Raw genomic sequence first — 15,320 nt, 5'->3', positions numbered from 1 at the left:
AACCATCATTTCCCCCCTCCCTTACCTTTAGGGAGTTCACATCACATAAATTCATCCCCTTCTCTCTATTACAGTTCCCCCAAATATTTTTTCAAAGTTGTTATGATGCTGCCTACCTAAGTCAGGTTAAATGGCTATACAGCAGTCTGCAGCAGCGGGGAAAATTATGCTTAAAACCAGAAATGATCTAAGAAGAACAACTTACTTTTGGCTGAAGTCACTGCCTAATTTGGGACATCGCATAATCGTAATTTTTCAGAAGGTGGGAAAAAAATATCAACACAGATGAGAAAACTGCATTATTTTCTTACTTGCAAGCACCAACTTTGAAAGCCACTTAACAAAAGAGTAGGAATTATTATCATCATGGCTCAAATACTGTCACATGGTACTTGCTGTCACTCAAACCAGGGCAAAATTTTAGAAGGCATTACAACAGCTGAAAGAGTTTTCTGGTTCCAAACAGTACCCGCACAGCCTCCTCAAGAAACAGACAGGTACTCCCAGACACCAAACACGTATCTTCAGTACTCCACAGAAAACTCGACACAGTTGTAGCCCTGGCTTGTCAGGGTTTTTTGCCTTACACCAGCAGGTCTTAGTCGTTTACGGCTGACGTGTGCCTTCAGAATGCACTGGCAGACAGGAAACCTCTCTCCTATCTGGCAGTTGCCACCACCTCTCCCATTTCTCTCCCTCTCACTCATTTCCTATTGACTTTCTCATGTCTTACATTGCAGCTTTTTCCTATTTCCTTTTTCTCCTTGCTCATTACAGCTTCCCTCCTTCAATTCTCTTCTTTTCCCCTTTTTCCAATGCTTTTCTGGTAGCTTTGATCTCAGTCCCTACTCATCAGAATATTCTCTTGCATCTGGGCACAACAGAAGCGTGCAATGGTGCCTCTGTGCCACAGGAGTACTGAGAGGAGACGCCTTGTCTGATGTGCTGCCAATAAGCTACACTAACAGCCACTATCATAACAGGGCAAAAAGACTTTCAAGCAGCCATCAGATACTTTAGGTAAGCCTGCAGGTTGAAGCTTGTATGTTTATGGGAGTGGTGGACTCAGAATCCTGTACCTGTCTCGGATCAGTCTAGTGCTTTATTAAATACATGGGTCTTTTCCTCCAGACTGGGAATGCTTGCTCAGGTCAATTCAGGTCCCACCTAAGCTTTCCAACCCCCTTCCAGCACTACAGCTCACTCAAGACTCCATAGAAGAGCATCTAACTCTTCATAGGTTACTGGTTCATCTTGGGAAGTCACCCAAGACCTTGGTAAAATGATTGCCTGTGATATCACAAACCAGGATTCACAGCCTGCAAATAAATTGAGATCAGTTTCTCACATAAACAAGAATAGTTGTGCTGCTACTCCTGGTTTCAAGAAGGAGCAGCACTTGGATAAAATTAAGATTTCCACCAATATCTCTGAAGACTTCCAATACATATTTCAAAAGCTTAGAAGCAGACGGAAACCAGTTCGAGCCTTGCCCTTGCACACGCATTTCTTGTGCCAACTGAGAGCAACCAAGAACTACCATAACCTGGGGATTCTCCCTTAGGTTTCTAGCATCAACACTGCAACTTTTCAATAACCACTAAAAGAGGCCCTTTCGCTCAATTCACACAGTTCAGTCCATCTTTTACATAGCCCTATTCCCTGATCATAAAAGGTTTAGTTTTTCTGAACCCTTAAATGAACTGAGACCCAAGTGCCACCTCCAGGACAGCACACAGTGTTAGCATGCCAGTCCTGCAAGGGACACTGTCTATCTTCAGCAGGACATTTGACAGTATCCAAGTAACTAATACGACAATGATCCAGACAGATTATAACCAAATTATTTCAAGTGCAGGAACTCACGTGCTATGCCTTAGGATCTTTTCCACCTCAGGTATTCAGCCTCAGGAAGGACACCATTCATTTGCTTTTCCAGTGCCAGAGCAATTTAATGAAGTACCTTACCAACTGACATCACAGAGCCCAGAAGTTTCACTGTTGTCAAAACAAAGCTTAAAATAGCTACATAGATAATATTTAAGCATTTCCCAACAAATGTAAACAGCAACGTTTCTTATTTACCATCAGACTTCGCTAAATGGTGCGACTATGCAAGAAAGGGTTCCTGCCCATTGGTCTTAGAAGTCAAACAGGCACAATACTGAAAATACTCAAGGAAAGGATGCAGAATAATAACAAAGCATAAGTGATGTTTAGTAGACGATTTGTGAATGTCACAGTCTGAACACTGTTTGTTTTCGTTTTACTATTTATACTTATGCTTACATTTTAAGCATAAGGACACTGTTTTTTCCTGTCATTTTTAATGTATTTATTTTAAAATGTTTTCTTTTAAAAGAAAAATGAGTAAACCTTGTTTCTTCCTGTCTTTTTTTAAGTGTGCTGTTCCTATTTTGTATGTATCCTGCCTTGTATTTTATCCCTTGTACATTGTTAATCAAACACTGTAGGTTTTATATCCCTTTTCATTTTACTAATTATTTTGCTACTGCTTCCCCTGTTCTTATTTTGAGCCCTCTCTTCTGACGTTAAGACATTATCTACATCCAGGCTCCTGACCCTTAGTTTAATCAAGCTGAGACATGAACTAACACTTCTATTCTTTAAACCTAGTAATTATCCAGAACAGGGCCACAGAACAGAACATAGCATCACCTACCAGAAAGTATGCATTCAAGTCTATTTTTCTTAGTGCTATTGACATCTCTTACACAAGAAAGATCTAGTTATCACAAAGTAGATAAAATATCAGGACGAGAGTGAAAGAAGGGAGAGCGCTTAGGCAGAGCAATATTTGCGGAGCCTTAGGAATGCTACAAGAAGCATTTTTATTAGCATCTCAGATCACCCGGTCTAGAAACTCATGGCCAATACAAATGGGATTCATTAATAAGTCTCCTACTGCTAATTTTCAGAGGGAAGGAAGAGGTATTCAATGAGAAACCTGGAGGATAAAGCCTTGAAAGCAAGAGCCTAAGCTTATCTTTCAAGCACACAGTCAACATACTTCCCTGCTGACCCAGAAGGACCACCTAAAGGTTTAACTGGAGAATTCAGTCTCCAGACCAAGGCAAACACTGCTCCTCGTTGAGACACTTTGCATAACTCCAAGCTATAGCACTGGGCTGGCCAGGGTGGGGGTTGACAGTTGTAACCACAAGAAGCAAAAAATGCTACCCAGAACACCGTGGAAAAAATGGGAAAAAAAAAACAGTTAATGTCAAAAATCATGTTGATTATACTCCAAAGCTTCTTGGGAAAGCAGGGAAATGGAAGCAGGCGCTGAAGCCACTCACTGAACAGGATTCACACAAAATGCTTAAGGCACAAATTCACTAAGAGACCCCACTTCTTGTAGTAATCAAAAGATCTTGGGATATAGTCATGAAATATGTAAAATAACTGGTGCAGTTGTCTGCACCACTTTCCCCAGGCAAATACATGAATGCTCTCCACTACCTTCAGATGGACTGCCAAATAATCTTCAATGCCTAAATCACTACTTTTACAATATAATACAGAAGACTACTTTGCTTTCCAGTAGGAAGACTGTGGTCAATGCTGCCACCCTCAAGGGCCAAGAAACTCTTCTCCTATATGGGTCATGCTCATCAAAACAGAAGTCAGTTTTATAAAGATTGGTCTGAGATGATCATGAATGAACACCCACAAAGCTCAAAAGCAACCTCAGCAACTTCTGCTCCAAGGGTAAGATGCACGTTTCTTCTCAGGCATCTCTAAATAGGACAGCAGCAGGCATTAACAAAACAGAATAGTGATCTTTAAGCACTCCAATGTGCAAACAGAGAAAGAAAGGGGAGGGGCGCAACACAGGGAAGGACAACCCTTACGTGACAGTCATTAGTTGTGTCAACGTGCTACCAACACTCAAACACTACTGTGATGAGTCAGTCTAAGAGTTCTCTGTAGAACAGACTACATCAAGCTGGAAAAGTCAGAGGTCCTTCCATCTTGCAGCAGGGTTTATATGTTTCACGTTTACCTAGGCCCCTATGGATATCACTTTGACAGGAATGCTATCTGAAGAGCTCAGATTATCACCAGACCATTTCTCCAGACTTTTCATGCAACCCCTCATACCCTCTAGGCTTTCCATAATTAGCTCTGGCAAGTATTTTTTTGCTGCTAAGTGTATTGCACCCCGATTCCTGTGAATCTGGACAAGATTTTTAAAAGTCTAAAATTGAAGTAGTCTACACCCCAGTACCGTTCCTAATCTATCTATTCGAAACACTAATAAATGCCATAATGGGAGTTATGTGCACAGGGAGAATTATACAATTGGGCTAACAGATGAAATATCATTCCTGCCTCCACCCAAATAATCATGACGCCCACAGGTCTATTCAAAACTAGAAAATCAAGCTCACCTCAACTTCTGTCTCCAGTAAAAACCCTAATAAACTATGCAGCATGAACTGGTAGTATTTGCTTCCTAGCCAATAGTAAACATCACAGACAGTACTCTCTTCTGACAACTACAATAAAAGAAAAATAAGAAATGAATTTATGCACAGACTATGTCAACTACTAATTTGCAAACATAGTGAAGGCACAATGATGGAAAGCACAAGACGACTTGCCTAGATCACTATTACACTTTTTAGTCCATTGAAACAGACGTTGTGCTGCAGCTTTCCAAAAATATTAGATCTTATAAACTCTACTAATTAAATAAATGCATGATAATAACATCTAGCTACTCAATAACACTGAGGAGTGACTTTCTATGAAGTTCTTACTCTTACCCTGCTGGAAAAAATAAACCCCTTTTTCGCCACCATACAGTTAAAGAAGTCCCAGTTACTACAGGGACTTACAAACAGACAAAGACAGGGAAAGTGCATCTAAGCAGATAAGAAACAATTAGGGTCTATTTTAGTACCAATTCAGGAGCAAATCAGCAATTAAAACCTCTCAAGGGTAATTATGTGTAAATTCTACCTCTCCTATTTTCCACTCATAGCAACAGAAACTACAGCACTGTTATAAATAAAACTCATTTGCAAGCAACTGCATAGGAAGAGTCATCAGTTCCTCCACAAGGTACTGCGAAAGCAGCAAGAGCCTCCATTATTTTATTTTGCTTTAATAAACAGAAAGAAACATAAAGCAAGTTCTGTAGCCGTGCAATTGCTCAACTCTGCAGCGTGTTTGGAATGGCTACAGGAAGAAAAATACAGTTAACTATGAGACAAAAAAAATAAATTAATCGCATACAAATGTTTCTTTAGTGTCATAACAGGATACAGCAGAGTTCTGATCATCCTTTAGTGGCCAACCAGAGCCTGCAAATGGCCGAATTTCATCCGGGCCCCAATATGTCCTTGCAAAGAATAAAACCCTTATCTCGCTCAGCCATGTGTCGCCTGCCACAAACGGCAGAACAGAGCAACGCCCAAAGCCAGCCGGCCTGCCGAGTGCGTCTGGGCCAGAAGAGCTCCAAAGCGAGCGAATACGGGCACGCTCATATGCAGTCTCAGAGAAGCAGCAGAAAAACACCTCCTCTAACATACCCTACCCAGCCACCCACTACCCAGAGTGAGGTCCCAAAGCTAGCCTTAGATGGTCCCTGTAGTCCAATCTCCCCCTTCCAAAATCCTCACGCTGACAGCCCAAAACAGCATCCAGCAACAAAAATCCAACGTGGCACTAATAAGTAGACAGGAATTTGTGGAAGAAAAAAATAGAAATTTTCAGGCTAAAAGGTACAGCAAATCTCACCTAAATCCAGAGCTGGATGAAAACAAGCAGGCATTTTGTCATTCACCTGACCAATTTTAGATACCTACTTTAGGGTCCCCTAGATGTGCCTATTTTCTTCCACTAACTATAAAGGCAATCTAGACGAACAGCTCAGATAGAGATGTCTACCTAGAAGACCTATTAAGTTAAGCAAGATAAATACCACCTTATGAGGCCTCTAAACAAATACAGCATAGCTAAGACAGGATTAAATTAAGAGGGTGTAAATGTTTACAAACATAAAGTGGCAGAGCAATAAGGCTGAGGATGAATTGTTTGATATGGTCCACTGGGCAACAGGATTATGAAAAGAAGCAGCTGACAAAGTAAAAGAACATCCTGAAAGAAAGAAGGGGAAGTATATGTCACTGCTTAAAGTTCTGACATTCTCATACTATCAGAAGCCATGCAGGGCACCATGGCTGTCCTGGACCACACTTTGCTTATGTATTTCTAAATCTCAAGTACTACGTTACACGATAATCTTTTTTCTGCTAGCACTCTTTATACATTTCTCCAAATGCTGAGTAGCTGACTGGGAATGGCACGTGACAAGCGCTTCTTCAGTAACTTTGCTGAACAGTCATTACACTCTCAGAAGTCTTAACACCCGTTACATCTTTTTGCTTAATACCTGTATTCCCCCATTCCCCCAGGCACTCACTTAAGATACTGGAGGAAAAAGATGCAAGAAAACGATGCTGCTTCGTGAACCAGCTGGATAACAGAATCCAACTCAGAGATGAAGCATAACCATTATCAAAATTAACTGGGTTAAGGTTTGGTCCACAGAGAAAATTATCCCAGACACGTGAGATGTGAACTGGCGTGACTGTATATTAGCACAGTCTCAGACACTAAAATCCATTGAACTTTCTTGGGAAAAAGAAGAAAACACTATGACAAAAAAAAAGAAGGAAAAAAAAAAGGAGGGGGCTTAATGAAAAAATCATTTACTATACTGACTACAGAACAGTACTAGAAATGGCCATTCACACATTCCTTCTAATTTACATATACTTTAATGCCGTACATAACATCATCAACAAGAATGTAAAAGACATAAAACATGTAAAGGATGGGACAAGTGCAACCTGGACAAGGGAAATGTCAAACAGCTATCAAAACACACGGTATGATTGCCATCTTAAACTGAAGGGATACAAAAGGAAATATTTACTGTCTATAACAGGGATTTAAGCAGCTATATATATGTAAAATGCAAATATGTAAAGATAAATGTGGAGAAAAATGCAGGCCCATGCTACCCTATTATACTCATAATACCATTTGGCACAGATGCAAGCTGGATTTTTCTGTTTTAAGGCAGTTCCCATCTCAATCCCACTGAGGAAAGACACCGATAAAATACGGAGAGAATTTAACATGTCATATGATTTATACCATGTAGAACTAATGACACTAGAAGCATCGAGTTTATTTATATTGCACCTGCTTTACGTTCCAAGCTTAAGAGTCTGATTTAAAGAGGCAATACAGAGGCTTCTTGGGCCTAATGGGAAAGCAAGTTTTTCACCAACATACTGCTAGGACAACGGTAACCAAAAAACACCCCCCTCCAGATCCTGCACAATGCTGTAGATAGAATGGAGCAGCCTGGCTCCAAACACTAGCAAGTAGATGTCCACACGATGAGAACATGCAGCACCACCGCATCCAGTGCTCTGCTGAAAGGTTCAGCCAGGGAACAAACGGGCCACGATGACCGAATTCCCTTCGCACCCCTGGGGTTCCTTCAGGCCAGAGGTGAACAGTAGTGGCAAGGCCAGGCCCTGCTTCTCCGCATTCCCCCAATCACCACACAACACTGGCCAGAAAGCTCTGACTGCCAGGGTTGTGGAGACAGCTCCTTACCTGACGTTAAAAGTCTTTTGAACCACAACTTTAATGGAACACCAAACAGAAACATCCTCTTGACATGACTGAAAGCAAAAGGAAATGAGACATTTTTTGTCTCCGCTACATTTTCAATTTGGCTGTTCCAATTCAGTAACAGAACATATTTTGTTATACTAACAAGCAAATTAAATTCCCTGTCCTCGTGCTTTTCTTTCCCTGCATCATTCAACTGCTTCTTGGTATGAAAATCCCATGTTTCCTTTTGACGTCTTGCAAACTGCCATAAGACATACGCTCTTAGGTACATGACAAAATTCCCACAAAGCCACTGAAACGCCACCTTCATTTTTACTGTCACTGTCTTGTCTGGTACAGAAGAAAAATGTCCTGCAACTCAAGAATATCTCATGCACTGCAAAAGAGACAAAAGTTAAGAGAATTTTCTCTTGTCAGCTATTCTGCTAGTACAAACACACTACACAATTCATTTCAAAGACTTAGTACTCTATGAACAGCACAGTCATAAACAGACTATACGCGATTCTGAGCTGTACTAGAGACCTTTCGCACTGCTCAGGCACTGTACTGTCTGTTACGACCTGTGGAGTCATGAAAAGGCCTAAGTGTAAGTGAGAACTACACTCGCTCTCTTTCCTGCCCACACCTGGACTCTAAAAGCTGATCTCAGGCACCCAAAAGCATCATCCCTCTGTCCCAGCCCTGGTTTCTCTCCTGTGCTAGAAGTGCTTGTATTGGTCATGAAAGCAGTGAGGCCTTTGTCACACACATTCACGCCTTAACCACCAAATATGCACAATAAAGGAGAATATAATAAAAAACATAATAAAAGAGAAGCTTTTTCAGCTTACAAGTGTCAAAAAAGGTATCTTTTCCTCTCGTGAAAAAAACCCTGGACACTCATTCCATACTTCTGTCTCAAAAGCACATAAAAGGTCTCCTACTTGATTTTTTTTTCTCACAATAGAAAATACATTTTTTCTCCTGCCTCTGAAGCATCCCAGTACAAGTGAGAGAATCCCAGACTGCTAATGAAATGCACATGGCAGCACCTGCAGAGAAGCCCAGAGGCCTGAGCAGGTATCTAAAGCAAGGAACAGATTACTGCTGAAGTAGTGTAGACACCAACAGACGTTCCTGCTCATCAACTACCCTTCCTGCCCTCACCTGAAGTGACCTCTCTTTGGAAGGCTGCAATGTTTGACCTAACGAGAAGCAAGTGCATCTTCTACGCAGTTGCTGAGTTCAGACTCGAGCTGTATCCTAAACTCTTGTCACTCTTCCTGCTTTAACTTCTCAGTTCATTTTGGTGTTCCTCCTAGCACCAACCCACCCTGGAAGCTAAATTACAATCCCTGGTTCTTACGAAGTCAGCCTGGCAGGCTTGAAAGCAGATAGACTTGAAATACTCCAGTTTCAAAGATAACCTAGTTGCCTTGACAGTCAGCCACCCCAGGTACGTACTGATTCCCAGAAAATCAGATTTAATCCCGCTTTTCTGATCTTGTCTGTCATGCTGTCACTGAAGTCAGAACGCAAAGTAACAAGCTCTGGGAAGAGCCTAGACTTCAGAAAAGGGGGAAAAAAAAAAAGCAATCTCATTTTATACTGACCTGTCCGTGATTGTGGACTGTGTGCCACTCATTGGAGCCTTTGGCAAGAAGTCGTATTATCCAATTTACATTTTACTATTACTGCAGGAATATTAACGAGGCTTTGCCTCCTGCATGCACTGAGGTTCAGGATCCAGCCTTGCTCCAGAAGACACATGCACAGAGGACAAATTCAGTTCAAGGGCAGGGGAAGAAAAAAAAAAAATCCAAAACAACTCCAAAACTCTTCTTGCAGTCACAGAGAATATCCAGACCACGGAAGTGGGGTGTGGGGGATGTTCAAAAAAAAATCCAACAAGAAAAAAAAAAACACAGCAAAACAAGCTGTTCCCCTCGATGCTCCCTTAGCCCCAGGGAAGAGGGGAGAAGTAACGCGTGCCGGTAAAGAAAACCTTGCGAAGCAACCAATCCTCACCGGTCCGGAGTTTCAGCGCGGAGGGGAACCCCCGGTGCCCGCGCAGGCGGCAGGCCGGCAGGGAAAACCTGGGGAGCGCCGGAGCGGGGCCGGCTGCCCGCGGGGCTCCCAGGCCGCCGGGGACGCACGCCCACCTCCCCGGCTCGCTCTCGGCAGGAGGGGGTGCCCGCTCGCCGCGGGGTCCCCCTGCCCCGCCGCTGTTTACGGCCTCTCGCCCGCGGGGGGCGGGCGGCTCGCCCCGCCAGCTGCCGGTGTCCTGAGGGCCGCCGCGCAGGGGCCCATGTCCCGCTGCCGGCCCGCCCCGACCCCCCGCCCGCCGGCTCGCCCGCAGGGGGGTCGGGAAGGGCGGCCGCCCCGCCGCCGCCTTTAGGCCCGCAGGTCCATGCCCCGCCGCTCCGCCTGTCCCGCCTCGGCCCGAGCTACAGCGGGGCGGGCGGCCCGGCCGGCCCGGCCTGCCGGCGAGGCCCCGGGCGGGCTCGGTCCGCTCAGTCGCGGAGCCGGCGGGTCTCGGCCTGCGCGCGCCTCGGTGCCGGCCCGGTTCGGGGCAAAGTCCCGCGGCGAGCGCTGGCGGCGCGGCCCGCTCCTGCCGCCGTTCCGCTCCTCCCAGCCCGGTTCCGGCCCAGCTGCGCTGCTGCGAGGCGGGAGCGGCGCGTCCCGGCGGAGCCTGCGCCGAGCCGGGCCGGGCCGGGCCGCCTCCGCGCTCGCCCCTCCCCCTCGCTTTCGGGGGGCTTGTACCTCCGGGACGACTCACCCCCGCCCCCGCCCCTCCTGCCGTATCCTTCCGCCGGCGCGCCGCCCGCCCGACCCCTCCGCCGGCAGCAGGCCGCTCCTCCTCCCTCCCTGCCTGCCGGCCGCGGCGCCGCCGTCCCTCCCCTTGCCCCGGGTTCCCTGTGTGGGTGTTCGGGTGCCGGCGGCCTTTCTCCTTTCCCCTTCGGCGCAGGAGGGGGCCGGGAAAGGGTTTCTCCTCACGGGGCTTTCCCCCGCGTCTAGCCCCTTCCCTCCGCGCCGAGCCCCGCCGTTCCCCCCCGCCGCCCGGGGGTCCCCCCGGCTCGTCTCCGGCAGGCACACGTCAGCCCCGCTGGCCGCCCCGGCCCCCTGCTTTAGGGCTCCCAGCGGGCCGCGGTCCCCGCCCCGGCTGCGTGGGGGGGAACGCGGATGCCAGGCCGGGCTGCCCCGCGCTCACTGGCCCTGCCGGGGCAGCCTCAGCCTTTTCGAGGCCAGCGGGGTGTTTCCTTCTCTTCCATCACAGCTTATTAACAGTTACTCCGCCTTTGGCCCGCCGTTTCACTGCCGAAGAGGTTTCCCCCTCCATTTCCCATCCCTCCCGGAGCTCCATCTCCAGCCACCCTCCTTCCTCCCCTCCCGGCCCGCTCCTCCGTTTCGTCTCGGCAAGCTCGTGGGGGCAGGGAGCGTCCGTGCCTCCATCTGCAGGGTATGCGCTGTGGAAAAGATGACACCGAACGAACTTATAACAGAAAGAAAATAAACAGCAAATTAAAATAGTGAGGTGCCAGGAGCGGTGCAGCTCTGGAGCCTCAGACAGTCACTGGCTGCGCTGTTTACTCCCAGACCTTTCACAGCGCCGTATCAAATCCCACGTTCCCTGCATTTCCACAACACATTTCATCAGGAATTTTTCTCGCAGGTGAAGGTCAACAAAAATCCGAAATCAGAACAAGAACTGATCCCTCCCTGCACATACCTCGGCCTTCCAGAAACACTGCAGCCAAGGGCCTGTTCCCACTCCCCTTCTCCTAATGCAAAAAACTCTGTCCGGTAAGAAAAGGTGAGCGACAGACTGTGTATAACCATACCTCTAAATACAGACTATTTAGACATTCAAATTTCAAGATGTGTGGATTTCCCTCTCCTCAGCCACAGCTCTCAACAGAAACACATCCTTGCTGGTACATGGCTGTAACTCCCTGCCATTTATGCCACATACAACACAGCTTTAGAGAGAAGTGCCTGTCTCAACTCTACGTGCATTTAAACAGCAGAGCCTGTTTCTGACAATGCATGAACAGCATGAAGCAAATTGTAACAGACCAGAAGCTGAGTTCTACGTACGTTACCTAATCCCAAAATCTCATTGCCGACACAAGGGGATAAATAAGATTCCAGCCAGGCACTCTTGTTCTCAAACACCTAGGAATAACATCTATATACTAAAAGTTCAGGAACCTTCCATGCTATTGCACCTCTTGTTGCCAGGAATTAAAGCTCAGGAGCACCACAAAAGTGGAATGGAAAGCAGGACGGCCTCACTGCCAGGGAGCGTGGGCATTATTACCTGGCCTCCCAGCACAGAGGAACGCCAGTCTTTCCTACCAAATGCCAACAGACGAAAATAATCGTATTAGCTAATCCCAATGATATAGGACACCACACTTCATCCCTCTAATTAATCTTACCTTGATATACTTCTTCAAAGCCAGGACACTGGACTTGGAAAGAGTCTGGAAAACAGGCTTCTGGAAACTCAGGACATCATTAAGCATACAGGACCATTCAGGACCCTGCCACTATGTAGCTTTTTCCTCCTTGGAGCGAAGTGAACATGAGTCAGGAAGCCAGAAGACTGTTTGATAGTCTGAAGAACTTGTTGTTTTGAAGAAGTTCAGTGCAAAGGGGGGAAGCGTGGGATGAAATCATTTTCTAGATGATATTTGATATATATATGCAGGACATTTACACTTCCTCTTTTGGTTTCCTTTTGAGGAAGATAGAGGCTTGAAAGAAAAAATAAAAGGGGGGGAGAGTGCAAGACATACAGCCATGATTGCCTCTCATTCTGCAGCAGTATGCAGTACATTGGTCAGTGTTAATGGAGTGACTGAATACCTCTATCTATCTATATTTATTATATATATCTTTATTGCACCTTCTCTGCAATAAATACCTCCCTGCTTTTAACTTAGGGAACTTCAAGTACTGTGCCTTTAGAGCGGAAGGCTCCTGGGAGACCTTCTGTTTCATGGCAGGCCCAGCATTTGCATATTAGGCCTCAATGCTTTTTTATTACTTTAATTATATTTTATTGTGCATGACAACATAATGACAGTAACAATTAGCTGGAGGAAATCCTAAAAAAAAAAATGTAGGAACGAGAAGGAAACTTACCCTCTGCTGCAGTAAATGAATATAAAATTCAGTGGCATGACAGTGATTAATATTTGCCAAAAATTTGCTCAGTATTGTCAAAAGAAGCACCACACAAAACTACACCAATGACAAAAAAGAACCATAAAACCCTTATGCGACACAGTTCAGTAGGTTAACTCTTGCTCATAATGGGCTGCATTCACATTTCAATGTTTAATGCAACAATTGAAAAGAAAAAGCACTAATGAAACAATTCAAAAGAAGACTCTGAAACCATAACTGCTTCTCTTTTCTGCAAATGATGATTTTTTTGGTGGGAGCTGATTGCGTACTTAAGTTAATATAGATGTTTATTTATGATACTTCTGCTGCCTGGGCAGTTTTAGTGTGAAATCCAGGGTCAGGGATGGGGAAATCAATAAGCAATAACACTGTGCAGTACCAATTAAAATAGATTTTTTTTTTTGGTAGCTATAAAGTCCTTACGTAGCCTGAATTTACAGATAGTACCATCATACAGACATAGATGCTAGAAGTGGAAACTGTGTATTAACCTCATCAGTCTGTATCTCCAGGGCAAAGCACCAATGTCCCAACAGTCTATTTTTACAGTCTGGAGCAGAGCTAAGCGACTCAAGTAAGGAGGACCCTGAAGCGAAGAAGGTTGAGTCCTACGAAGGGTAACTTCTTACTTTGCCTGAAAGTAAAGGATGGCACAAAAAGGACAGATCCTTGGAGGTGCCTCATACGGGACTCCCGAAAAGGCAGGCTGATAGAGAAAGGTTTCACTGAGGTTCTTCTTGCAAAGACCCAGGTTTCCAGCCTCGCACCCGAAGCTCACTGAGGAGCTGTTGCCATCTGCTGGAAAATCCTTGTCTGGCACCTCTCGTCCGAAACCGTCCCCGCTGGCAGGTTAACAGCGACGTCCTGCTCCCACCCTCGGTCCCTTTTTGAAAGCAGCATTTCAAAGCGGTGCCATATTGCGGAGCTTTGGGGTGCTCTGGGTGCTGCACTCTGACCACCTAAGGGTTCAGATGTGGGGGGTCTGGTCAGGGTTTGCACCACTATGGGCTCAGCATAAACAAAGGTAGGAAATCAGCAAAAGCCAATACTTTTTTACTCCCTGGTGCCAGATTTATCACACTGCCTTGCCTCTGATAGCTGGTATACTTCAAATTTTAAGTATGAACAAACAGTGAATGTAATCATTTTTCATTTCAGGAAAATTTCCCGTCATTTCAGATAGGATAATCAACCGTTAGAGCAACTTACCTGTGAGTGCAATGGCTGTCCTGCAGACCTCGAGTAAAGAATAGAAAGCTTTGTAAAAGCGTGTGCTCTAAATCAGACATGATGGGTTATTAGCTGAGTTTCACTGACCTCTATCATAAAAATTAAATGGACAAAGAGTATTCTAACTTTTGCTACTTACAAGTAATCAATTTAAAACCAGTGATAGAATGCACCAGTATTTTGTACCGTTATTTAAACTTACCATAACTTGCTATGCCAACTGCTGTTCTGGCAAAAAAAAGTCAGCTGCTTTTGGAAGGCAACAGCCAACCTTTAAGCCTTGCACAGCTGGAGAGGAAAGGCACAGGGGAAATGATTCCCAAGGTTAACAGAAAAGACAGCTCATTTCCCAAATGTGCATATGAATTTTTGACTCCCGAAGAATCGATAGGACATTGATCTTGTGTCAGGACTGGGGTAAGCCTGGCTGTGCTCTCAAGTTTAGCATAACTTAAACCTTCCTGCCTTACTCATTTTCTGTGGTGCCCTGCAATTCAATCCAAACTCACCTAAGCACTAACGGCTGCTGCTTAGTTCAGCATCCTTTGATCCCAGGGAACTGCTCTGGCATGAGATTCTTCTGAGCCAGCAGAGAATGTCTGTGGGATTTCGTTATTTGTGGAGATTCTACTTTTGCGAGAGTTGAAGATAGTAATGATACCCTGAATCAAATCCAGACACGTGTCTAGCTCCTTGCCCATCCACTGAATTTTCCAGCCAGGTGCTGGGCTGATGCTAACCAGCTTCACTGCGACATGGATGCAACCTGCTTCAGAAACTGATACAACTGATCCAATGGCCACTAACAGCCTTCTGGACACAACCCTAATCTGAAAAAAAAAACCACGAATTTGTGCGGTGCTCCACATTGGTATGCAATTTCAAAGCCTTTTACCACCTCATACCTTAAAATAGGCACATGATTTGCTACCTAAAGACAGGCAGCTTGCTCTGCATCCAGTTCACTGGAAATGCATACAGGGCCTGTCTATGCTTTTAAGTCACTTGGACACAAATGCAATACTTTGCTGACTTTGTTGAGACACAGATAGCCTAATCTATCAGAGCTTCTACTGTGACAGCTTATTACAGTTCCTAAACCTGGATAATCCACATCGCAGTAAGCATTTTTATAGCACTAAGCTTTCTTTCCACATCAGCATAATTAAAGCAGCAACCTTTGTAAGGACAGATGAAGCTGCTGTACATTCTGTTATGAGTTTCCT

At 45.2% G+C, this 15,320-nt stretch overlaps 1 protein-coding gene across 8 annotated transcripts in view; it reads right to left on the bottom strand.

Moving 5' to 3' along the window:
• Window positions 1-9,505, bottom strand: part of ARHGEF12 (Rho guanine nucleotide exchange factor 12) — an 80,654-nt gene extending 71,149 nt beyond the window's left edge. For 4 of the 8 annotated variants that reach the window (XM_075172951.1, XM_075172952.1, XM_075172953.1 and 1 more), the window contains exon 1: window positions 9,282-9,505. In XM_075172951.1, the coding sequence (XP_075029052.1) occupies window positions 9,282-9,313 (32 nt within the window). In that variant the 5' untranslated portion in view covers window positions 9,314-9,505. Of the gene's footprint in view, window positions 1-7,665; window positions 7,734-9,281 lie in introns of those variants that run through there. The other 4 variants (XM_075172948.1, XM_075172949.1, XM_075172950.1 and 1 more) reach the window with 2 other exon arrangements.
• Window positions 9,506-15,320: the final 5,815 nt, after the last annotated feature.

This window comes from Calonectris borealis, chromosome 24 (genome assembly GCF_964195595.1).
Source record: "Calonectris borealis chromosome 24, bCalBor7.hap1.2, whole genome shotgun sequence".
NCBI classification, from domain to species: Eukaryota; Metazoa; Chordata; class Aves; order Procellariiformes; family Procellariidae; genus Calonectris; species Calonectris borealis.
Note: the sequence above shows the minus strand (reverse complement) of the source record. Positions and strands in the feature narration are given on the sequence as shown.